The sequence below is a fragment of the Salmo trutta genome, chromosome 30, assembly GCF_901001165.1.
Source record: "Salmo trutta chromosome 30, fSalTru1.1, whole genome shotgun sequence".
NCBI classification, from domain to species: Eukaryota; Metazoa; Chordata; class Actinopteri; order Salmoniformes; family Salmonidae; genus Salmo; species Salmo trutta.
Window position 1 is genome coordinate 16,386,884 of NC_042986.1, and position 16,961 is coordinate 16,403,844.

The following is a 16,961-nucleotide window of genomic DNA, read 5'->3' on the forward strand; positions in this document are numbered from 1 at the left end:
GTCCTCTCCATGGGAGACGGGAGTTGGAAAGACAAACTAAAGCGTGATGTAAATACTCTCGGCAGTGAAGAAGCTTCTTTCCTCCCTCCTCCTCTCCTCGTGATTTGCATTTCAAACAGCCGTTGTTTTGCATCTGTCTATTTGCATGGCATCGCATCCTTGCAGGTGGTGGCTTGTCTAACTGGGTGAGATGAAAAGCTCTCTGTGCACGTGTGTGTGTGTGTGTGTGTGTGTGTGTGTGTGTGTGTGTGTGTGTGTGTGTGTGTGTGTGTGTGTGTGTGTGTGTGTGTGTGTGTGTGTGTGTGTGTGTGTGTGTGTGTGTGTGTGTGTGTATGTGGCTGAATCTCTACACATATTGTATCAATAAGAATTCCCAAATCGGAGGTGCTTCCACTTGTCACTAGCACTTGCTTAATGAGACAGTCAAGACAAGAGTCTCTCTCCATAAAGCCATTGGTCCAAGTTCACAGTCTATTTATTGAAACATTGTTCAGTTGTGTCTCTGCGCGTGGCTCATCCAAAAGTTAGCCTGAATGCATACAGCAATCCCCAGCTCAGCATTTATCTGTCACAGAAAGACAATGTCCCGCTGACAGAACACAATATGGAATCCCATTGAAAGACTTAACAAGCTATATTTTTATCTGCCCGTTAGTCTCAGGTAGGAGCTGGCTGCCATGGCTAAACCCATCTCTGTCTCTCAGAGGACACAGTCAGGGAAGTAAGGGTGAGTACTGTATGACATAGGCTCCTTGAGTTCCTCTTGAGTTTGCCTTTACATTCACATCAGTCACTCTACTCATTTGATAGGGCTGCTCATTTGCTATTGTATTCCTCATTATATTCTGGGGACTGAAGCAGATCTTCACTTTTTTCAAAGCAAAAAATGTGTGTGATTGACAACTGGCCAGGCTGTGGCACGTTCAGGGTCTCAGTCGATTGGCTGAGATGGGGTTTTTTGCTACCGCGCCACCTGAAAAAGGAAAAGGAAGAAGAAATACAGGAACTTCCAAAAGGTCCATTAAATGCTGGGTCACCCTGAGCCAAGTATTCTTTCCTGGGCATCATTATTTCTGCTGCAGCTAGCCTAATCCACATCTCAGACATATTTTATGTAGCTGACATGAAAATGGAAGCAAATAGTTTATTCCTCAGGAGATGTTAGATGGGTATAATATACCTGTCCAGAAAGCTTCATGTTGGACTGTTTGTTGTCAGTTTTTATTAATCAATGAATGTATGCAGCACATGTTCAGCTGATTTTCTATTCTCTTTGAGTTGACTCTCATTAGATATTTCCCTACTGCATATCAATTTGAAGCTGATAAAAGCCAAGACATATCACAGTTTTGCACATTCCTCAAGTCTGTAGTTTGTCCACAGGCATTTAAGGCTGTCAGATTGAATTACATCCCATTAAGATATCTGTATCAGATGGTTTACATGTATAAAACAGTCTCATTTCATGTTTTTCTTTTGGTCCCATCTTCCACAGGATTACCAAATGAGGCTTGCTTAGCCCTCTGTGGCTGATTGGGAGCAGCAGTGTTGATTCTGCCTATGGGAGCAGTAATTGTGACTGATTGTGGGATATTTTATCATCAAAGCAAGGCTTATTGCAAGTACTGTAATCGCATGTGATGATTCCGCATAAACACTGTCATTCAATTTTTGCATTAACTAGATGTGCAAACATGGGGGGGGGAAATAGAGAGAGACCAGGAGAGAGAAAACAGGAGAGAGAAAACAGGAGAGAGAGAGAGAAAGTGTGACTGCAAGTGCTTACATTTCTTCTTACTTTTATCAAAACCATTACATTGCCTTTAGGCTATTTATCGTAATCTTTACACAGGGACCACTTTAAAACAAGTATGCATCAGTGGTGTCATTTCCCTGATGTGTTCGTTGTTTAAACAGATGTGTAGTTTGCTTGACATTATATTTTATATTTCTAAGACGCTTATAGATTTTATACCTTTAAAACCTTTGTTTTATGTGTTTTATTTTGGGACCATGGTGTTAGTGCTGTTCTTAACACACTGTGTTCAGCTGGATTTTACTGTCTCCTGGAGCTAACATTAGCAGGCTAGCCTCGGCCAGCTCCGGCTAGCTAGGTTACCTGGCTGTCACTGGCAAAGCTTGTCTCACGTCGGGGACCGCTGTTTCTAACCTGAGTATAAGCATGTCAGACTCCTCTGTTTTGGAGTTGGATTCAGAGATGGACAGTAAAGTCATAAAATGTTAGACCTGTGATATGTTTACTGTCGTGAAAAGGAAGAATTTACTGATTTATACATTTGTGAAGCGTAAGCAACTCGTTGCCTCAAAAGACTGGATGACTACTAGAGGAGAACAGAGTCCTGCTGTTTTGATGCAACACTTCTAAATTACCGAGAGGATAATCGAGGGTGCTCTATGAGATTGGGCTACTCTGCAGTAGCTACTGAGGATACCACCTTGGACCATTTTCCCGTATTAACACATCCCACCGACAAGAACGGGAGAACTACTACGTCTTGCTCGACACCTTCGCTGGCAAAGTGGAATCGAGTTAGAAGATGGAAAGAAGGAATATTCCAACGTATCCTCCGTCTGCCCTCTTGCCAAGACCTGCAGCTCTCAAACTGTTTCGCGGCCCTGACCCCGGCCCTCCTACAAGGCCCTCCACCGCAGTACCCAGCAAAAGCCAAGCCACTGCCTCCGTGCGGCCTGGGAATCCACGACCTGCCTCTGGCGCTGCAGGTAGCCTGGCGGGTAGGAGAGTTGGGCCAGTAACCAAAAGGTTGCTAGATCAAATCCCCAAGCTGACAAAGTAAAAATATGTCGTTCTGCCCCTGAGCAAGGCAGTTAACCCACTGTTCCCCGGGTGCCGTAGATGTGGATGTCAAGGGCAGCCCTCTGCATCTCTCTGATTCAGAGGGGTTGTGTTAAACGTGGAAGACACATTTTAGTTGAATGCATTCAGTTGAAAAACTGACTAGGTATCCCCCTTTCCTAGTGTGGCCATTGTAGGGCGTTCTATAGTACAGGACGTGGTGGTTGCCGGAGCAAGTACATTCTGCTTTCCTGGTGCTAGGGTGCATAATATTACTCGGGAGCTTAAGGTCATTCTAGACCGAAACCCTGAGCTTCAAACGGTGATCGTGCATGCCGATACTAATGACATCAAGCTGCGACAATCGGGGGAGTTGAGACGGGACTTCGAACACCTTATGGACAGGCTAATGGATACTGGCAAGAGGATTGTCCTTTCTGTCCCTATCCCAACAGACAGTTCTGGAGGTAAATCTGCTGTCGAAACTCTGCCCCGAAAAAGCATTGGATTTTATCGACTTATCCACTTATAGCGATTTGTTTTGGGAGCTACCTCGGTTCTTAAAATGAGACGGCTGACATCCAAAAAGAAGAGGAGCTAGAATGCTGAGTTTAACATGTACTAAACAAGTGATAGGATTTCAGTCCTGGCCTACAACAGGTAACCCTCACTGACTTTTGTTTTAAGTCATGTCCTCGTTCGAGGCATAGGCCTAATGGTACAATCCTGGGAAATCTTGCATCTTGTCACGTCCTGACCATAGTAAGATGTTATTTTCTATGGTGGAGTAGGTCAGGGCGTGACAGGGGGTGTTTTGTGTTTTTCTATATTTTGTATATCTATGTTTAGGTTCTAGTCTTTATATTTCTATGTTGTTGTTTTTTGGGATGATCTCCAATTAGAGGCAGCTGGTCCTCGTTGTCTCTAATTGGAGATCATACTCAAGTAGGGTTTTTTTCCACCTGTGTTTGTGGGTAGTTGTCTTCTGTTTAGTCTATGTACCTGACAGAACTGTGCGCTTTCGTTTTCGCTTTGTTATTTTTCTTTAGTGTTCTGAGTTAAAATAAATATTCATCATGAGCACTCGACACGCTGCACCTTGGTCTACTTTACATTTACATTTACATTTAAGTCATTTAGCAGACGCTCTTATCCAGAGCGACTTACAAATTGGTGCATTCACCTATAATATCCAGTAGAACAAACACTTTACAATAGTGCATCTAAATCCTTTAAAGGGGGGGGGGGTTAGAAGGATTACTTTATCCTATCCTATCCTATCCGTTACACATCTATACCAATTCAAGCCAACCCTACGGTAGCATGGTTATTCTAGATACTCCCACAGCTGTGGCATTGGACTGATTCATGTAAGTGCAAGAAGTTCGATTTTCAACAAAACAAATGATTGCAACTCTGGCTTCTCAAACCAACGCGGACATTCTGATTATTACTGAATATTGGTTAAAGAAGTCTATGACAAATTTTTATGTGTCTCTGATGGGTTATGATGTATAACTAAACCAACTCGCCCCATATTTAAACACCCTGAAAAATCTACTATTTTATATATTATTCTAACAAATGCCCCTCATAAGTATCTGCCAATTCAATCGTTGCTAATGAGCTCATTGACCATTGTCCCATTGCCTGCATAAGAGATGCTAGGCTACATAAATCTTGCCCATACATTATTATAAAGAGACATTTTTGCTATTTTAATGAGCAACATTTCATGTCTGATCTAGGGTTGTGTGACTGGGGGATTGTGTCATCTGACTCGGATCAGGCCCCAAATTGTTTTACTTCTCTGTTTATTAACTCTGTTGCAGACAAGCATGCTCCATATAAAAAAAACTAAGTGTAAAGTATAGATCAAACCCTTGGTTCACGCATGAATTGTCTGAAAAATTACAGGAAATACATTTTGCTTGGGCTAAGGCTAGATTGACTGATACTTCGTCTGACTGGCAGTCCTTCAGACATTAGAGAAATAGATCTATTTCTCTATCTCTGCTTAGAAAAGCAAAGTCAACATACTTTTTGAACTGCGTATCTGAGAATGGTAGGAATCCAGCGAACTTCTGGAAACTAGTCAAATCTCTGAAATAAAACTCCACCTCCCTTCATTGCCCCAGCAGGTTATGGCAGCCTCTGGTCCCATAATAGACTAAATGGAAATTCCTCTTCCAGTAGAGGGAGTCCTTTATTCACCTTGAAACAGACTGTAGAGCAGTGGTCACCAACCTTTTCTGAGTCAAGATCACTTTCTGAGTCAAAATGCAAGCCAAGATCTACTGGTCAGATTTTTTGGGAACATGACTTAAAAAACATAAGCCTATGCAACATTAACCTATTAAAACAGTTCTGTAGCAATGAGGATTATGCAGTAGGCTAAAGGCCCAATACAGTATCACTGCATATTGGCTATGCTTGAATTGTCCAATGCTGTTGTTCTCAGAACATTTTGAAATGATATTTTTAAATCTTGGTATATGATCACAGTGGTAATAGATCATTTGTTGTAATACTTGTGATGCTCAGCTACTGTAAGTGAGCATAATATTTATTTATTTTACTGGAGTGATGGCCTGCATCTGATGGTCAGTCTGAGGGGGGGCGCAGCACTGAAGCTGATCTTCACCCAACTCACCATCCCTCCTCTCTCCCTCCCTCTGCTGAGAAGAGGGAACACAGTCTTCCAGCTGATGGCAAAACTTAAGAGGCACTGCATTATTTCTGCTTCATGCACCAATTCATGTTGTTACTCTTATGACCAGAGAAAGTGAAATGTTCCTCGGTATTAAAAAAGAAACAAGCCAATAATAACGCAAGCTTATTGGAACACTATGCTATACTCAATCCTTTCAGCTGCAGTGCTGGTTGTAGCGTTTTATGGCTTATAAAAGTGTTGAACAAAGTGTTGATAGGGCTGAATAAAAACTTAACACATGGACTTACTCATAAAAACAGCAGCTCTGAGCTGTATTCGTTGAGTCTCTCTCTAGTCATGGTTTTACAAGTTTTGAAATCTCACAGTATCAACTTTGCTGTACGTTCTAGTTTTTTTTTACAGTCTATGGCTCCAGGAAACTGTGCAGAAATGTGATCTGAGCTATCTGATTGGCCAGTGGTAGGCCTATAGGTATTCTACCTTCAGACACATGAAATGATTCAAAATGGAAATGATTTTCCTTCCCGGCACTAGGGCTGCTGAATCCAGTGCCAACAGCATGAAATGAATAAAAACAATAGGAACACAAGGCTTTATCGTTGGCTTTTTTACAGAAATGTTTGGTGATCGACTAGGAATGCCATTGAGATCGCAATCAACCGGTTGGTGACCACTGCTGTAGAGAATGATGTACTCCCAGATACACATTCTCTATTTTCAATTCAACCATTTTATATATATGATTTACTAAGTGTCCTGCTAAAAATCAACTTTAAAAAATCCACATATTGCAGAACTTTTTAAACTTGTCATTCTACTCTAAATGTGCAACAGTCTGGTTTTAAAACCTGGACATAGCACAGTTTCAACTGCTACTCTTGTTCTTTGATGTATTAAATTGCTTAAATCATAAAAAACATTGTGCTGCCTAACTTATAGACCTTTCCAAGGCCTTTGAAACTGTTGACCATTACATTCTCATTCAAAGGCTGACTGAAATAATTCGCAAGTGGTTTGAGAATGATCTGTCTGATAGGACATAATGCTTGATTTCTGATGGTGTCAAGTCTAGTTTCCTGGATATTACGAAAGCTGTGCCGCAGGTGTCGGGTATTGGGACCTGTTCTCTTTAAAATGTATATAAATAATATTGGTCTATGCGTTAACTTGTAATATTCATCTGTATGCAGACGACACAGTTATGTATGCCATTGCCCCAACTGTTGACCAGGCTATGTCAGAGCTGCAACCTTGTTGTCTTACAGAAAACCCTGGTTGGTTTAAAATGTTTGCTTTATGTAGGTTGACTACATATTTATTCATTAGATAGGTCTCCCATCAATCGGGTTCCCGCCTACAAATATCTGGGCATTTGGATTTACAAAGATTTAATGTTTAAAAAAACATATGGATGAGCAAGTTAAAAATGTAAGATTTAAAGTGGGCTTATTTTTTTAGAAATAGATCTTGCCTCTCCTTAATAGCAGAAGCAGATTGTACAGTCAGCTTTCCTGCCAGTTCTTGACTATGGTGGCATCATTTACCAGATTGCACAGCTTTAAAGCACCTCATTGCTGGATCCAACTACAAAAAACATTACAATGTTCTGGTGCTACTCAGGCAATTTAAAATATTGAATGGGGACCATCTTACTGAGGAATGTAATCGTTTTTCTTGAATATACGTGTTGTGCTGTATTTAACTTTTTTTTATATTGTATTTGATTTTTGATTTGACTTATGAAACTGTATATGCAGAGCTCTGTGAAAGAGACCCTGGTCTCCCTGCTAAAATAATAATAAAATAAATATATTTGTTTAAGATACATTTTCTAATAGGCTGGTTTCATTACCTTCCAACTGTAATAATGCATATGAAATAGATTTCTTTGCTGTCCCTTCACATAAACTCACCTTGGTGGTCTTGACTTTGTTTCCAGAGCTGCAGGACCAGCCAGTGAGATCAGGCAGTACTTTACACTCCTCTCCCTCCAGACAGGGCTGCATCTGACACCACCACTTCAGACGCACGATGGATGCTGAGGAAAACACAGCACAGTGGTCAGTCAGTCACTTGAAATGAGATGAGATGCAATGTGTGGTCTGGAGAGCACTTCAATAGATGGGCGAGATAACAACTGTAACATTGAGAATATGTTGGTGCAATACAAACCCGTTGAAGTACTGAAACGCTACCATCTTATATGAAGCATCCTACCTTCAACACAAGAGGGCATTGCCCTTGTTGTTCCGGCGACCTGACCAGGGAAGCAGGAACACTTGACTGTTTGAGAGCGCTCCTCAATCTTGTTCTTATTGCAGCAGCGATGGGCAGCCACTACTTCACAGGTACCTGTCTTTACCTGTGATGAACCTGAGACAGAGGGATTAGGAAAGGTGGTTACTAACTAGCAGTAGCAGCATGCATAGGGAGGGATGAAAACAATTAAACAGCTCCTTAAAATCAGTCAAAATGATGTGAAGCTGTATGTGCTATCATTTTAGTGCACTTTGCAAGATATGACATACTGAACTTGCCTGCCTTTCACATACTGCTTGAGTGTGAGAAGAAAAATCTAACCATACATACAAGTCAACATAAGAGATTTCAACACTACATAATTACATAATTCACATCAGTATGCACCAGGCATGCATGTAAGTATGAGGTCTTAAGATTCTTCTGCAGTTGATTAAATTAAGCTGAAGCTTGAATACATCTAATAGGTATGTGACAAGTGTTAAATTGACAATTTTTCACTTTTGAACTGGCCTTTTTTTAATAGTTCAATTTCTTTGAATTATCATAAAATTACACGAATTCACAATTCACATATGGTCCTGCGAATAACCGCTAGGGGGCAATGCAGTTCAATCTACCGCTGTCCAGTCTACCTAACAGACAACGCTCACCTTACTGCTGTCCCCAACCACCCAACCCAACCACTAAGATGGTATTAATGCCGTTTTAGGTTCTCTGTTTTCAATACATGGAACTTCATGTACCATTTCTCATCAATGTGATGGCTCGTTGCAGTGATGTATAACAGCATGTTCATAGTACATCCAGCAATCTGTTGTTAACGCCACGTATGGCGTTTGAGAGCTCGCACTTTGTACTTGGAGAGCAATCATTGTACAATTTCACCATCAGGGCGATACGGTTTTTAAACATGGCATCTTGTAGTCTGGTTCTAGAAATGCCATTAGGGTATTGAAGCCGACATCCTCTACCATTGACAATGGCTGCATATCAACTTCAATCTTTTCTGTAATCAGCGCTGTGATTTTCTCACTCCGTCCCTTTAACTTCTCAAAGTATTGCCATATAGGACTTCGCTGAGGCCGCTTCCCTGTCTCTCTGCCATTTTCCAACTGTTAATGACAATGAGGTGTGGACCACTTTATATTGGTGGCAAATAATTTGAAAGATGCATATCTCCTATTTACAGCATTGTTGCGTTAGGTATTTGTTTAATTTTATACAACGGGTGGGTCTAATCCTGAATGCTGATTGGTTAAAACTGCATTACAGCCGGTGTCTATTCCACCGGCTAAATCTATGATGTTAAAATGCCTATTTACTCTGTTCCATCTGACTGCGCAATCCACTGTCTCATCAGCCCAGCCAGACAATTTATATACTTGATCTACAATGTAAAAAGCATTAACACATTATCTCCCATTTCTTCTAGACTAACAGTTTTCAACAGCGGAGATTTGTATAAACCTTGCTGTCTGTTTCTTTGACATTTGTAACAATATTTCAATTGTTTCAATATTTAAATTTGATCTCCAGCTGTCCCATAGTAATGAATGTGTCGGGAGTCGGGTTGAGATGCCGTTTCTCAGCGTTTCTCAGCCAGTCGAAATCGTGAATCAGCTGGCATAATTTTTATGGATATATACAAAGAAATGTCAATTGAAAAAGGTCAAACGAAACGAAGTGCAGCTAGTTTGAAATCTTTCCAGCTTCAGTTTGAAGTGATTGTGTTAGCTGTGTTGTTGGCTATCTCCTCTGAACAACAGTGTCCTGACGAGTGAGCACATTTTCTATGCCAGATGAAATTGGGCCTCATTAGCTCATTGTTAATGGATGTATCAACAAAAGAAATCACTGGAAAACAGCTTAAATAAATCCAAATGAGGCTACTTTGCTGTTATTCTGGCTGCACTTTTGACGTGATAGTAAGTTAGCCGTAGTTGGCTAGCTAGCAAGCAAGGGATAAGAACGTTGCCAGCCAGTATGGCAATGGAACATTTAGAACGAATACAGAATACAGATATAGTACAAAAAGACTGAATGACTGCGTCTCTAGCAACCGAACCGATAGAACGAATGACCAGCCGGCTTGGGTAGCAACCCTAGATTTGTGTCGGGCCTATATCTTGTGGAAGGATGAAATAGTATGAATAAATTCATCAAAATAACGTTTTTAATGAAAATATGTCAATTATTATTTGAATATGTTGGTAACCTGTTGTATAAAAGTGATAATGCCCTTGAAGCCGGTGTCATTGGCACGGTTTGCCGGCCATCGACTTAGTCTCGGGCCTAATAACACCCATGCCAATATATTCTATAAACGCCAGCTTCTCGGGCATTATCACTTAAATAATGTTTGGCTTTATGATGATGATGGTGATTGGGACCTGTTAGTGGTAGTTTTGTGTATGTATGTTTTCTTAACGATCCCAAATTCGTTCAAATATTTAAACATCACACCCATAACATTTACACAGTATCAGCGTTCACATCCATTTGGTTTCTGGAGCAACAGAGCCCCCATGTGGATATAAGAAACATCACAGGGAACGCAGTCAAAATGGAGGAAGTAAAAGAGAAAGTGAACGAGACTACGACCAAAAGGGAAAAGCAGCATTCACAGAACTCCCTTTCAGTCATTGCAAAGTTCTCTCAATTGAGATGAGAAAATATACAATAAAATGTAGGTATTCAATATTTTTTTCATAATGTGTATGAATGTAAATAGAGATTTTGGTGTTAAGGATTGTGACCTTTTGACATGTTACGTTATTTATTTATGGCACATTCAGAGGGAACACTGCATAATGCATCAATATTAGTTGCCACTTGAGTTCAATTACTGCAATAACCTTATTTTAACACAAGATTTGTTCATACATTTCTGTAAATTATCCGTTTCTTATTTATGAATGTATACTTAAATATTATAGTATTATGTAGTCCCCTCCCACAGTAGCTGTAGAAACACCATGAGTCTGGCAGGACAGATACATTGTAGCATCAGCACTTGTGTTTACTTTCTACCATGCAGACCACAAACACCTATTTTCACCTCATTAGTGTTGGCCGTGCTTAGTTCCCAGAGGAGCTGGGAGTACTGGTGACCAGGTGCCATAATGAGTCCAGTGGGGACCAGTGTTCACTGGTATGAATGGTTCTGGGACTTACCTGACTGCCCCCGGGAGCTGTGGTTGCCGGTGGACACTGGTTGGCAGTAGAGGATCACTATGCAGAGCAGGAGGAGGCCCCAGTGTACTGACCACGCCATCTCACAGCTAATAACCTTCATCCGGTCAGCCAAGCAACCACAGAGACATATGTTGTTAGTGAGAAGATATGACACAGCTATCGCACAGTAATGGGGTCTGAAAACTCTGTTTGAAGTTAGAACATTCAGTATGAGATCAAAACACAAACTGTGCTTAGCCTACTCCAAATGTTTGATTTGTTAAAAAAGAAAAATAGTATCTACATTTTGTGTCAACATTTCATCAAAAAAGTTGGATGAAAGCTTGATAAAAGACATACAATAGGCAACCAATGACAGTCACCTAGTGGTTATAAATCATCAAGTTCTTGGGACAAAAGGTGATGAGGAGTACAGCTCATCAGGGACATGTACCAACAATGTGAATTCACAGCCCAAACTCCAATTTGCGTTGTAGCCAGCCAAATTCAACAGTCAGGCTGTTTAAAAAAAGAACATCTCATACCCTCTATTGGGAATTTAATCCACAATGCTGCCACTGTGCATGTACCCGTGAGAAGTATTAGACCCAGATTGTTGAGACCACCATGGATACCACTGAGTTGGTAGGACCAGCAATTCTTACAGTACATTGCCATAGTATAGGCAGGCTTTCAGCGCTGCAGGTTTTTGTTCTTATGACACCCAATAACCTGCTCTGAAGACAATCATTTTTTCTCTGTGATTTTATTTGAAGTGATTCAACATTGAATCTGCTCATGAGTTTTCAACCTCAATAAGTATATAAATATATATACACAATACCAGTCAAAAGTTTGGACACACCTACTCATTCCAGGGGTTTTCTTTATTTTTACTATTTAGAATAATTGTGAAGACATCAAAACTATGAAATAACACATTTGGAATCATGTAGCAACCAAAAAAGTGTTAAACAAATCTAAATATATTTTATATTTGAGATTCTTCAAAGTAGCCACCCTTTGCCTTGATGACAGCTTTGCACATTCTTGGCATTCTCTCAACCAGCTTCATGAGGTAGTCACATGGAATGCATTTCAATTAACAGGTGTGCCTTGTTAAAAGTTCACTTGTGGAATTTCTTTCCTTCTTAATGCGTTTGACCCAGTCAGTTGTGTTGTGACAAGGTAGGGTTGGCACACAGAAGATATCCCTATTTGGTAAAAGACCCTGTCCATATTACGGCAAGAACAGCTCAAAATAGCAAAGAGAAAAGACAGTCCATCATTACTTTAAGACATGAAGGTCAGTCAATGCGGAACATTTCAAGAACTTTGAAAGTTTCTTCAAGTGCAGCCACAAAAACCATCAAGCTGCTATGATGGAACTGGCTCTCATGAGGACCGCCACAGGAAAGGAAGACCCAGAGTTACCTCTGCTGCAGAGGATAAGTTCATTAGAGTTACGAGCCTCCGAAATTGGTAATTAACTGCACCTCAGACTGCCGCCCAAATAAATGCTTCACAGAGTTCAAGTAACAGACACATCTCAACATCAACTGTTCAGGGGAGACTGTGTGAATCAGGCCTTCATGGTCGAATTGCTGCAAAGAAACCACTACTAAAGGACACCAATAATAAGAAGAGACTTGCAATAAGAAGAAACACAAGCAATGGACATTAGATCGGTGGAAAAGTGTCCTTTGGTCTGATGAGTCCAAATATGAGATTTTTGGTTACAATCGCCGTGTCTTTGTGAGATGCAGAGTAGGTGAACGGATGAACTCCACATGTGTGGTTCCCACCGTGACACATGGAGGAGGAGGTGTGATGGTGTGGGGGTACTTTGCTGGTGACACTGTCTGTGATTTATTTTAGAATTCAAGGCACACTTACCCAGCATGGCTACCACAGCATTCTGCAGCGATATGCCATCCCATCTGGTTTGCGCTCAGTGGGACTATCATTTGTTTTTCAACACAATCACCCAACCTCAACCCAATTGAGATGGTTTGAGATGAGTTGGACCGCAGAGTGAAGGAAAAGCAGCCAACAAGTGCTCAGATTATGTGGGAACTCTTTCAAGACTACGGAAAGGCATTCCAGGTGACTACCTCATGAAGCTGGTTGAGAGAATGCCAAGAGTGTGCAAAGCTTTCATCAAGGCAAAGGGTGGCTACTTTGAAGAATCTCAAATCTAAAATATATTTGGATTTGTTTAACCCTTTTTAGTTGCTACATGATTCTGTATGTGTTATTTCATAGTTTTGATGTCTTCACTATTATTCTGCAATGTAGAAAAGAGTATACTGTATATACAGTATATGTATATATCTATACACAGTATATACAATAATTCCCTTCTATTGTTTCTGACTCAATAACCTGGGCCATATCACCCTTTAACAACCCTCTCTCTGAGCTGAGCACTTCTATCCCACAAACCACCTCCCCCAAATATAACGGCAAGTGTTCCAAACCAAAAAAGTAGTCCCAGAAAAACTAGGACAAGGGTTTCTTCTTTTACATTTAATTACAGTGATGAATAATGCACAAAGGAAGAAGCATATCAGGAGAATTGACTGAGGTATTTTTAACTACCATCTGTTCTTCAACAAGGTCTTAAACCTGTTTCTGTCTGTCTGTCTGTCTGTCTGTCTGTCTGTCTGTCTGTCTGTCTGTCTGTCTGTCTGTCTGCAGTAGGTAGCCTACCACAGTGTGATGTAACTTACCAAGGTAATCACATATCAAACACCACAGTGAGCAGGCGGGTTATCACATTACCTCTCCGTGACCAGATGAACAAGACTAGCACTAAATAGACAACAATGCTTTTGTCATACACCCACTTTAATTCAAACAAATCAAATAATTATTTCCCTCAAGATCCATAGTGTATCTGCTTTCATTGTGATAAAAAAAAATTCAGCAGCAAGGTGAGATCCCTCAGCCAGCCACCTGTCAAACGCAATATTAAAAAGAAAATATGCATTGATATTAGGCCTACAGTATCTCAAAGACTGTGTTGATCAACCCCTGGGGGGAATAGAGCTATTTGCCACTGCTGGCAAAGATGTTATTGCTTTTTATTGTGAGATCAAAATCCTTTTTAAGAGACAATAAAGAAAACAATATTTATGAGATAATTTAATCCCAGACAATTACAACTAGACACATAGATAATTCCTTGTGAACTAAAATAGCCTGGCATTACAAAATGTGACACAATACACGATGTGGGCTGTACAGTGATTCCTTATGTCCACAGCAGCATCTACCTAAAGGGCAAGTAGTAGTATGTGTATGTTTGTGTGGCGGTTGTGGTGATGTTGAATGTATTACACCCATTTCCCTACATTTAGCCTGGTAATCACAATTTCTAATCTAAATAGAAGCAAAGTCAATAAAGTTAGAAAACCTACATTTCCAAGTTATTTGGAATTTAATCCACGATGCTGCAGCTGCCACATCATTGGACTGACAATTATTTGCAGATAAAGCAGTCTGTCATTTACTGACGACCTAGTTAATTTTATCACGTTCATGAAATAATGGATTGAATTCAGATATAGTCATCACTCACTTACCTTTGTCTTAGTCTTACAAATTATAGCCATATATCTTTGTGATGCGAAAGAGGCTACTTTCCTGATATGAAGTTGCGGTCCATCAACCTGACAGTTTATAAGTAATTCTCATATGCATGATAAATTACACTTTGATCTATCTGTTCCTATATTTCTTTGCTTTTATATAGCTAGTTTCGTACTAACCCCTAAAAACTATGGTTCCTATTGACGTCTGTAGTGTAGAGAAAGTATTATCCACATCGATGCGCAATAGGCGTGGAATAACGGTTGAAAAACAGTCCCCTCATAGATAATTACTGGTTTCCGTTTAGTTAGTTTCTCTTCCGTAGTCCACCTCTCGTTTGGTGTAAAAACGGAGACGAAAAACCGCGTCACACATTGCTCCACTCCAGACTTTTGCTTTGAACAAGATACAGTCCGAGGTGGAAAAAGAAAAGAAAGAGAACTTTTACTGCTGTTGAAATGTATTCCATCCCGGGCTTCAGAGATGTCCTCTTATCATTGATAGACTAATAGACTAAACATTCAAGTTAGGTATCATATCTGCATGCAGTCGCCAGTGGGCAAAATTTGTGATTGGTATGTCCTTCCCCAATTACACCACAACTGAGGGCACAAGAGACCAGTTTTCACATGATAGGCCTACTGACTGCTTAGCACGCCAGGAGGCTTTCTCATCATTAAAAAACTTAATCAAGAATCCATCTGTTCCCAGACCACACCAAACCTCATTCATTATCATGCGTAAGGAAGGATTTAGGAGCTTATGCTGATTGAACACAGTGGTAGCGTGTGTGGTTACATTTTATTCACCAGCTCACTCACTGCGGGGTTTGAATGACAAAATATCCGGGGGTGTTCCAATTTAAAACCCATCTTGCTAAAGAAAGTGTGAATTGTAATGTGGTTTATTGTAGTGGAAAAGTAAGGAGTTGTCCCCATTGTATTACGCGCAATAAGATCCGCACCATGGACAGAACCCAATAACGAGGAATTAGTGGGGAGTTACTTCTGCGTCCTCCTGCGACAAGGATATTGGTCATCAACCGAGGTAAAGGCAGTTTCAAATGGGATATTCGACGGATATTCGCGGTTTCAAACCTCAATAGCTTTCAAACCACTTGAGCCACAGACTCCAAATAAGTGGCATGGTGTTGGAGAAATTGCGCACAACATTGCACAGGTCTTATTTTCACTATTTGAACATTAATTCGCTTTCCAAAGCTAATAAATATGTGGAAATGTGAGCATCATTTTGTATTCCTAGTTGAATTAGTTAGGGAGCGTAAAGAAAGTACAAAACAAAATTACATTCGAATTTCAATAGCTCCTTGGTCATGTGACCTACTTGACTCAAACAAGGTTCAAAATGTCCACAGACTACCCTTCTATATTGCACACCCTTTAGTTTGTCCATTTTCATCTCACAAGATTTTACATTAATTTTTCAAAATGTAAAATTTCAATAGCTCCTTGGTCATGTGACCTAGTGACTTCAAACAAGGTTCAGAATGTCCACTCAGTAGGCCTACACATTGCACACCCTTTAGTTTGTCCATTTTCATCTCACAAGATTTTACATGAATTTTTCCAAATGTAAAAGTTCAATAGCTCCATGGTCATGTGACCTAATGACCTCAAACAAGGTTCCGAATGTCCACTGACTATGCTTTCATATCGCACACTCTGATGTTTGTCAACTTTCATCTCATGCTATTAGACTTAAATCTGTAACCTTTGCAGGCCTTCATTTTACATGGGTGTTAGAAAAAATGTGGGGGAAGTTAACAAATGTCCCAGCCTCGCAATAACTATCTTTCACATGGACACTGAAAAGATCTGCAAATGGATGTATGTGGTATGGATCAAGGACAGGAGAGGTGTTCGAACAGAGGTGCTTAAAGGAAGGCGCACAGGTAGGCCTGTGGAGAAAAAAAACTGTTTCATATGCTCTTTTTAATCACAGTAATAGGCATTGATTTGTCAGAGTGAGCTTGTGAACGTGAAATAATCATTTTCATAGCATCACTTTCATATACTGTACATTAAGACAAATCCTTCTACGTTGAGTATTAGAACGCAGTTTACAGAACCTAATAATGACTTGATATTTGAGTGCATTCACAACAAGCCACCTGCAGACAACTTACAAAATGCAATAGTGCATTTGAGGGTTTGTTTTTCTGATGAAAATAGTTATTTGATGCATGGCCTACTATTTCTAACTGGAAAAATAAATTCCTGTCTTGTGAGTAAAATCCTTTTTCCAAAATTGATTTAGATACATTTTTGTGAAAAGGTATGAGGGTTGTGATATGGGTCATTTAATCCCCCACCCAACCTGTCCACCCCTGCTGAATGCTCAGGGCTGTAGAGTGTCTCTGGGAGCTCCGGACTGTAAGCCGACTCTGGAAGCTCCAGACTGCAGGCAGACTCACTCGGCTCC

The 16,961-nt window shown here is 40.4% G+C and overlaps 1 protein-coding gene across 2 annotated transcripts; it reads right to left on the bottom strand.

Moving 5' to 3' along the window:
* Positions 1-457: 457 nt before the first annotated feature.
* On the bottom strand, positions 458-14,978 carry LOC115168115 (chemokine-like protein TAFA-2). Of its 2 annotated transcripts, XM_029723045.1 has the most exons (5): positions 14,513-14,978; positions 10,926-11,040; positions 7,707-7,862; positions 7,403-7,527; positions 458-973 (listed from the first exon to the last, which is right to left on the bottom strand). In XM_029723045.1, exons 1-5 carry the CDS (start codon positions 14,540-14,542, stop codon positions 962-964), a joined length of 438 nt encoding a protein of 145 aa, XP_029578905.1. In that variant the 5' UTR covers positions 14,543-14,978; the 3' UTR covers positions 458-961. The 2 variants fall into 2 exon arrangements, with proteins under 2 accessions (XP_029578905.1, XP_029578903.1); XM_029723043.1 differs by lacking the exon at positions 458-973 and having other exon boundaries at positions 6,660-7,527.
* Positions 14,979-16,961: the final 1,983 nt, after the last annotated feature.

What these genes read in the sequence shown, in the direction of transcription:
- LOC115168115 (XM_029723043.1), bottom strand. Translation starts at nt 14,542, where the DNA reads ATGGCTATAATTTGTAAGACTAAGACAAAG. An exon ending in TTTGTAAGACTAAGACAAAG is followed by an intron (nt 11,041 to 14,512) that starts GTAAGTGAGTGA and finishes GACCGGATGAAG; the next exon opens with GTTATTAGCTGTGAGATGGC. An exon ending in AATGCCCTCTTGTGTTGAAG is followed by an intron (nt 7,528 to 7,706) that starts GTAGGATGCTTC and finishes TGTTTTCCTCAG; the next exon opens with CATCCATCGTGCGTCTGAAG.